Source organism: Puntigrus tetrazona, chromosome 23, assembly GCF_018831695.1.
Source record: "Puntigrus tetrazona isolate hp1 chromosome 23, ASM1883169v1, whole genome shotgun sequence".
Lineage (NCBI taxonomy): Eukaryota > Metazoa > Chordata > Actinopteri > Cypriniformes > Cyprinidae > Puntigrus > Puntigrus tetrazona.
This window is the reverse complement of record NC_056721.1, coordinates 14,740,908-14,749,715: the sequence shown is the minus strand read 5'-3', so window position 1 is coordinate 14,749,715 and position 8,808 is coordinate 14,740,908. Positions and strand designations below refer to the sequence as shown.

General features: G+C 37.5%; 2 protein-coding genes across 9 annotated transcripts in view; one reads left to right on the top strand and one right to left on the bottom strand.

Annotated features, from left to right (window-relative positions):
* Positions 1-8,808, top strand: part of LOC122328902 (sushi, von Willebrand factor type A, EGF and pentraxin domain-containing protein 1-like) — a 502,117-nt gene that overhangs the window by 438,192 nt on the left and 55,117 nt on the right. The gene's annotated exons all lie outside the window — the stretch shown is intronic.
* Positions 1-8,808, bottom strand: part of LOC122328907 (myocyte-specific enhancer factor 2D-like) — a 32,308-nt gene that overhangs the window by 8,502 nt on the left and 14,998 nt on the right. The window contains exons 5-9 of one of the 3 annotated variants that reach the window (XM_043224987.1): positions 8,254-8,310; positions 4,099-4,274; positions 2,691-2,720; positions 680-794; positions 153-530 (exon numbers count right to left, since the gene is read on the bottom strand). In XM_043224987.1, coding sequence (XP_043080922.1) covers positions 217-530; positions 680-794; positions 2,691-2,720; positions 4,099-4,274; positions 8,254-8,310 — 692 coding nt within the window. In that variant the 3' untranslated portion in view covers positions 153-216. Of the gene's footprint in view, positions 1-152; positions 531-679; positions 795-2,690; positions 2,721-4,098; positions 4,275-8,253; positions 8,311-8,808 lie in introns of those variants that run through there. The other 2 variants (XM_043224988.1, XM_043224989.1) reach the window with 2 other exon arrangements.

Here is an 8,808-nt window from a genome sequence, read left to right as displayed (position 1 = left end):
TATATATATATAGACCTTCTAAACTGTTTTTTAATGATTATTTCATGTCCTCTTTGCAATACATTTATTAAAACATACCATATTGTGCATAAACTAATCATAAATGTTTGCCTGTAACCTTTACAGTATGAAGGTAAACTCAGACTAGAGAGGCGTATATCAGCGCAACACTCATCTCTACACTGTAGACAGGAAGTAGATGTGGTGCATGCGGGCTCACACTATGGACATGTGGTTAGTGAAGAGCCAGGTGCATGTGTGAGTAGGTGCGAGCAAGAGACCTAGAGTCTGTAAAAGGCATATGACGTACACAAGATTACTGAGGGAGGCCAGAGTTAGCTGCTGTGGTTGCTGCTGCTGTTGTTGCTGCTGCTGAGGCTGTTGCTGGGATACGGATGGCTGCTGCTGTGGTTGTTGGGATACAGATGGCTGCTGCTGCTGTTGCCAAGTGGTCATGTTGCTTGGCAACAGTGCACCCGACGGCGTGAAGGCCTGGAGGGCTGTGAGATCTGCACTTGTTAGCTGGTACTCTGCATGAAAACAAAGACGCATATTCAATTACAGAGTTTACAAAAACACTGTTTTCAATTTAAAGACCCTGATTCCTAAAGTTGTGATAATGTGCGCAGGCCTGCAGAGTGATGGATGTCTTGGCTTTTCGCTATGATGTCACTCTCACCTGTGTTGTAGGCGGTTGGCATGGAGAATGGAGTCAGGAGGCTCGGCGTTGCCACGGAAACCACTGGTGTGGTAAGAGGCTGGGTCACTTGAGAGGCGCCTAACCGCTGAGCGTTCTGGAAAGCCAGAGGGAGAGGAAAAGAGAGAGATAACATAAGATGAGTGAGAAAAAGTGGACATGAACACCTCTGAATGACTTCAGAATGTATATGTATGCGTATCGACTAGGGGTGTAATGGCACACAAACATTAAATTATACTATCTCTATTTGTTGCTGAAATATATTTATGCACAAAGTGGCTGTCATAAATTGATTTATTTAAATACACATTACATAATGAAATGCTCATCTCTAGATTCTATATGTTATTTAAAATAAAGACTTTGTATATTAGACTTTAAATACAATTTCTCTAGAGAACTAACAAGCTATAGACACTGATGAGTCAACTTGCCTGAGGAAAATGAAATGCTACGTGACATTTTATACAAACTGATTACAAACACTGATTGAGCGATTACATGAGCCATGAAATGTTCATTCATGTTTCTTTTGCATTAAAACTAGTAATGTCGTAAAGAAGAAGGGATGACTGCGCTCTGTGCTGCCATTTAAACTGAGGTGTTTATACAGCGATCTGTCACGCCACATCAAAGAGCACCAAAACAGCATTTATTGTTTCAATTTCCTCCAACAAAAAGGACATAATTTGAAAGATGTTTTCTATCAGAAGTAACGATACATAAAACTGGATGTTTTCAATGTTTCAATGCAGTGGTTAAAACAATGCTGTTTTTATTCGGTACACGCAAACCGAAAGACCAAACCAGAAGAAAGTTTTCGATCTAAATATGTGTACGTTACACCCCTAGTATGAACCCAATCTTCAAATTACACACACTTCTGAAGATGAAACATTTTAGAACATTATTGAAAGCAATCACAATAATAGTAATACTCATTATAACTAACACAGTTCGTATGAACAATCACAGCTCCACAGGCCGTCTTTTTTAACTGCCCTTTAGATTAACATTGAAATAAATATCCTGAAACTCAATGATAAGGCCAGTCTGAAAGCGTTTTAGATCAAGATGCTGCTAAAAATAAAATAAAATTAAACATAATAAATAATAAAAAGAAATTAAATAAAATAAAGTGGTTGAAAATGTTGGCAGGGCAATTAAAATTTGACTTTTTCACCACACAAAAAAACCCCATTGTTGAGCCCAGCTCTCAATCATGCAAAAAAACCCCTAAACACTTCACTACCAAACACACAATAACAAAATGGGTAGAGTGTGTCTGCAGGGCAAACCAGTGTCATACATTTGCATTTAAAGCCCTCGGGCGCTTTGAGAGTCCTCTTGGTTCTACAAGGGCACTTTTTCAGTCGACAGACTCCCATGATTCAGCAGTCATTGGACATTGGTCTGCCCTGCTCATGCACACACTCACAGATCCAGATGCTGAGATGGCTGAAACACCCTCCCTTCCAGCCCCAAACTCAGATGTGCATGCACTACACTTAATGTGTCATTGGACAACAATCATTAGAGGAAAAGACATCAAGAAGTGAAAGAAGGTGGGAGAGAGACAGACAGACAAATTGATCTCTGGAGTGAGGGTTTCTGCTCTGCTGCGCTCCACATTTGATCTAGTGTGTCTGACTCATGTGAGATCAACCCATGCATATGTGTATTTCGCCTTGAGTGTGTGCATTCATTTAAAGCCGTACACAATAATCAGGCAGTCAGCCTGCAACTGAATAAACAGCACGCATTTATGTCCAATTCACTGACCACCAATTAGATCATATATGAAAACACCGTATTCTTCAGCACAAATAAATAAATATAATTCATTTTTTAACCAACCAAACTGTTGGTTAAAAAAAAAAAATAATAAGGTGAAGATGAAAAACCGTTCAATACACAACATCCATTCAACATTCATCAAACGTTGTGAAACCGCACAGCACGACAGTCAAAAGAATTGAGCTGTATTCACCTCACTCACCAACTCCAGCTCTTCATCTGTCTGCGAGGCCAGAAACAAATAGAAAACAGAGATTACAACTCCAACACACAAGCTCTGTTTTACACCTGGTTTCTTTTCCAGCTGATAAGAACACAGCTGCCAGTAACGTGTCTCCAGTGACCACTTCTGTTTGGATTTCAAGGAAATAGTCTCAGACTTTATAACTGTGTATACTACTCGCTTTAAATTCTATACTTAAAATTTTGAAAAAATTAAATGATAATAGAAAAATAATCACCCAATATATAATTTCCATACACATACTAGTCAACTTTTGAAGTGGATAAAAATTTTTCAAAGTTGTCATAAATCCTTAAACCAAAATGCTTTGATAAACGTTTTTTGATCCACTTCAAGATTTGATTACTGCATATACACACGTGTATGTATGGCATGTGTATGTATATGTATATATTTCTCTCTGTTTTACATTCCTCTTTACATAAAAGTGTTTTCTATTGTTTAAAACTGTCATTTTTATTTTTCATTTTATTTTTTAATGACTTAGGCTGGGTACACACCACAAGATATTTATGCTGATTTTGGGCTGACTTCTCCCATTCCGACAATCTTAGGTAATGTTCTTATAATCTTGGTGGTTGTAAAGATTATCTTATCAGGTTTTGTTTCTGTGGTGTGATGCGTGTTAAGAGTCACTGAATCTGCTCAGAAGAATGTCAGAGGCACCCCGATCACGAATCATAAATATTCAACATGTTTACAATCAGCCTGGTTACTAACTTTTTTCAAAACATCTTCCTTTGTGTTCGGCAGAAGAAATTCATACAGATTCTGAACTACTTGAGTGTGTAAATGATGACAGAATTTCATTTTTGAGGGAACTGTTACTTTAACTAGGGAGAATTACGCAGAAACCGATGTAATGTGATGTTTAATGCATTTCTTCTTGTTGATTTTAAAATAATATTTTAATGAAAATATAGTAATAATTTATTTTTCTTTCCTTTTAAAGCTGCTTGATACCACCAAAGTTTAAAACATCTGATCTACAATGAAGTAATATATTGTGGTGAAAAAATATAGTACTGGCAACTTGTGATCGGATCAATCCAGATGGATCTTAACACCAGGTGTAATTGGTCTCACTCACACACACACACACACACACACACACACACACACACACACACACACACTCTGAGAGCAGACAGACAGACAAATCAGCTCAGTGTATCTGACAGCTTTACTTCCCCCTCTCATGGTCCTCGTGAGAAATTCCTTTGTAGCATCACATTGAGTGCCTAGACCTACTCCCATCTCTAACATTAGCCTTCATAAGTCATAACATGGAACAGCTTTGAGAGTTCATAATGTTTGGCCCACTGAGGCTCCTGTAGAGTAATGTGGAAGTGCTCACCAGTTGCATGAGACCCTTGCTGCTCTGTGAAGTGATGACCCGAAGGTCCGGTTTACGACTGTTCACCATCTGAGGGCTGGATGGAGAGGGAGGTTTAGCCGTCACTACTTTTACCATGCTGCCGTTGGAGACTGAGAGTAGTCCTGGGGAGGCCCTGGCACTGACGTAACCATTGGCTATTGAAAGAGAACCAGGAAAAGACAGGAAAAGGTCAATAGAAAGCTGGTATATTTTTTTGAAATCTTAGTTTCTTTCTCATCGACCCCAGGAAACACCTTTGCATTTTTTTAACACAAAATTCAGATATACGAACTTAATCGTATTTTCTGTAATTTGTACTGATGGGAAAAACACAATAATTACCCACTAGGGAAAATAATCCTATTAGGGTCTCCCTCACCATGGCAGATGTGTTTTCTAACAGTTATTGCTGCAAACCAAATCCTCTGTTTTCTGGGATTACAACTCTATTATGTTGTAATTGGAGGATTAATAGTTACTTGTTTTTAGGCTGGAGAACCACATTCCTTTCAGGGAGGAAACGTATACACCAAAAGCATATGCACACAAGGAAGGGATCGGGGTATCTAACTGGAACAAGTTCATCCTGTTCTTCGACTTTCTTTCCAGCTTGGTTATTGAAATGTTTTTGCTCTATTTTGTTTATGACGTTGCAGCAAATGTAATGTTTGAACTGATCTGATAAGTAGTCAAACTCAAGGGCAGTGTTTCCAGAGGAAGGCAGAGTATGTTATGATCTGTGTTTCAGAGAATGGCTGAGAGAGAGAGAGACTAGGGACTTTCCCAATGTTTTCCCACATTCTGAAACTGAATAACACTATTCTCTCAGCACAACATAAACGTCACTTGCTAGTCCTAGGTAACACAGTGACGTCTCAGCTGAACAGAAATATCCTAAATATTTATACTACAAATATTTTTAGCAATGCTATTTTAACATGCGGCTGTAGGGGAGGGTTGGCTACAAGAGTTGGATGGCACTGGGTATATTTCTGGGTCATAATAGGGTGCTATCACAACATACAGCAACATTGTACAACATAAACTATTTACATTAAAAAATATATATATATTACAATCTATGTTAGCTAATCAAAGTGGGAACCAATTTTGATATAGGACTATAAGAATCGTCTTTTGGATTTTTGTCTCAATTTATGAAAAGATGTTATGTTTTATTATTATTATTATTATTATTATATACACATTACATTTATAAAGTTACCACATATATGCGTGCATAAAACATAAAAAAGGTAAGTCACAAGACAATTTATCAACAACAACAAACATTTTTGTTTTAAGTGCCCTATTATGCCATTTTTTAGGCTCCTAATATTGTTTTGGGAGTCACCTACAGTAGGTTCACATGCATGCTTGTTTTGTTTTCTCAAAATATGTGTTTAATATCCCCTCATTTTCCACTGATTCTCAAATTTTTTTAAAGCCGTTCATTCTCTCTAAACCCCTCCTTTCCATGAGCCTCCTGTGCTCTGATTGGTCAGATGGTCTAGTCTGATGTAATTGGTCTACCGTGTACATCAGTCAAGTTGTTTGTGGCCGGCCAACATACAACATAGTCAGAAATTATGTGTTACACCGTTACGTGTAGCCGTCACAGAAAAAGGATTAGACTTGCTTAGGCTGTATAGGGTCGATTCTTTAATTTGAAAGACAATAACTTTATTTAAAAACTTAGTTTTTTTGGATTTATAAGTTCGCAGATCGTTTAAATTTACATACAGCTACATTACACACTGGATGAAAGGCAATACTGGAAATGGCCTAATAGGGGCACTTTAGACAATCAGCTTTTTTTTGCTCAAAATTGTACACTTCCATTATTACCTTGCTTGGTCTTAATATTTATAACACCAAAGATACTGAATACAGTTTTGAAAGCTGTGCCAACCGAGCCCAGTCTCCCCCACTGCTTCTAAAATGTGCTATAAGCTGACGCTTTAAAAACTTAACTAAATTAATACACTAAATTTAAAAAGTGGAGGTGTTCAGTTTATGAATCATTTAAGAGCTTGAGAGACTGGAGAGACTTTTGCAGTTTGATATTTTATCCTATCTGAGCTCTGGTTACAGNNNGTGTGTGTGTGTGTGTGTGTGAGCAACAACCGCGTCAGCAGCTCTGAATGGAAAGAGATTGCAAAGGGAGCTGCAATTCCTTGGCAGCAGAGAAGAGACGTGCTCAGCTGTTCTCTGCCCCAGGAAACACAGCTTTAAGTTCAGTCTGGTTTTTAGTGGGGGGCTGGGACAGAAACATGTGTATAAACACACTATGAACTTGGGTCAGAAAGTATGCTGGTAAATATTGTGTGTGTGTGAGTGTGCTGTTTGTGTGAGTAAATAATTTTGAGTGTTGGTTGTAAGCCCTGGCCTCTACTAATCTCTGCTTCAAAAGGTCTGACTGCTTTTTTCTTTTAGTCTCTCTTGCTCTCTGTCCCTCTCTCTCGTGGGAATGGTAGGAATGTTGCATGACGTCAATGCTGACATTCCCAGAGCAACAGCTGAGAATGGAGGGAAGGGAGGGGCAACGGAGAGAGAGAGAGAGAGAGAGAGAGAGAGAGAGAGAGAGAGAGAGAGAATAAGACACAAGGAGTGGTAATGGACAGAGAAAGTCAGTTTGTTAAGAGCTTCTTAAAAGTTGCAGAAAAAGAAAAGGAAAAAATTATTCACTCTACATATACAAATAGCATTCCTGAATTTACTTAGTCAAATTATTGTATATACTTTAGCATTTTACATATATATACCAAATATATAAAAACATAAATAACATTTTGGAAGCAATTAATTGCTGGCCAGCATACACACACACATATACATATATAAATGTATGTATGCTAGGCAATAATAATGCTAATCTTCCAAAATAAAATTTGTGTACATAATACATTTGTTTGTACTGTGTATATTTATTATGTATATACATATTAATTATGTATGTATAAAATGTAAAACTGTTATGTTTTTATAAAATATTCTGTTTTATAAAATATAAATGATGTAAATATAAATATATACAATATTTTCTAAATATATACTGTATATGTGCGTCTTTATGTATAAATAATAAATGTACACAAAAAATTATGTACACAAAAACTTTTCTTTTGGATTGCGATTAATCATTGCCCATCGTTGTTACACATAAAGAAGCAGACTATTTTTTGCCAAAAATTACTGACAAAAAAAAGTATAATTTAATTCTTGGATAAATTTAGGTTTACATTTAATATTTCACATGACAAAACAGAAATTAGTTTCTAACTTTCCAAAAAAAAAAGACAAATGGCAATGGACATCTAAATAAGGCATATTCGTGGAACGTGCTAAATAATAAACACACAATCCCAAGAAATGGGAGGTGTTTTCCAGTGACTCCACAAGGGCCTTCAGCTTCTTCACTGATTAAATGTTCACATTATAAATGCTCACTTAAAATGTCCAAGAGACTCATGTGCTCTTTGAAGTTCAGAGGCAGGAGAACCTACAGCTGTCAGGGACTGTCAAGATTGGCTGGGAGGAGAGAAGAGAGTGTGGCAGAGGGGGAGGGGAGGGACGGAGCGTGCTGGTTTAAGCTGGGTATTCAGAATGTCAGTGAGTGAGATATGAAGAACAGCTGAGAGGGGAGGCGGATGGGAAGACAATTATGCAAGGGCACAGAAACAGAAAGGAAAACAGAAAAAAAAAACTAATAATAAAGTAAGAAAATGAAAGGACGCTGTAGGAAAAATGACGAGTGGTGTTGACCCATACTATTTATGTCACTCGTGCCTCATGGTCCCATGAGGGTGTTTACAGGCATGCTCGAAGAACACAGTGTGAGCTTCAGCTGTCACGGGGAAACAGGTGTGTGAGCATACGCTGGATGTGCGATAGCCTGATCGCTCACTTTCAGATTTTTGAGTCGGGACAACCTTCATAGAGCTGCTGTCACTCTGGTAATCACAGTCAGATCAGATCCGATCTTATCGGATGAGTTTGAAAACTCTCTCTCCACTCTGCAGGTCTTGAGCATGCCCTTCGATTTTAAGCAGTTTGACTCAGACTGATGCATTATTCAGGTGAAAATGAAGAGGTATTATCGGGCCCGTCTGGCTGGTAGGAGGAAAGACTTACCCACAGGGCTTGGGCACGCTCCGTTTGAATTGTTGAGGTCACCTCCCAAAAGAGCACCTGGAAAAAGAACAGAATAGCTTAAAGGAAGGCTAAAATTTTAAGTCTAGACTACAGACTCCAAATCTAGATCTAAAGTCAAACAAATCTGGAAGCAAACTAATGTTTTTGGAACAAATATAAGGAAATAACGTTGATCTCAGCTGAATTTGATCACAAAAGGTCAGCTAGAACAGACTACTGTTTACACCTGTCCGAACATGTGTCTTTTAGGAGAGGGGTCCAGAATTTTAAAGGGAAGGTGTCTTCTTTCATGACAATGAAGATTTATGAATGTGCCATACTGCGCATTTTTACGTCTCATATTTTATATTTTAGATGCATAGTGTATATTGTTTTTGTACAGTATATTGTATTATATATATTATATGCTACCGTTCAAAAATGTTTTTGGTTAGTAAAATGTTTTTTAATAAATTATTTATTTTAAATTAGCAACAGTAAAGACTTTTATTTCATGTAAATGTTGTTCTTTTGAACTTTCTATTCATTAAACAA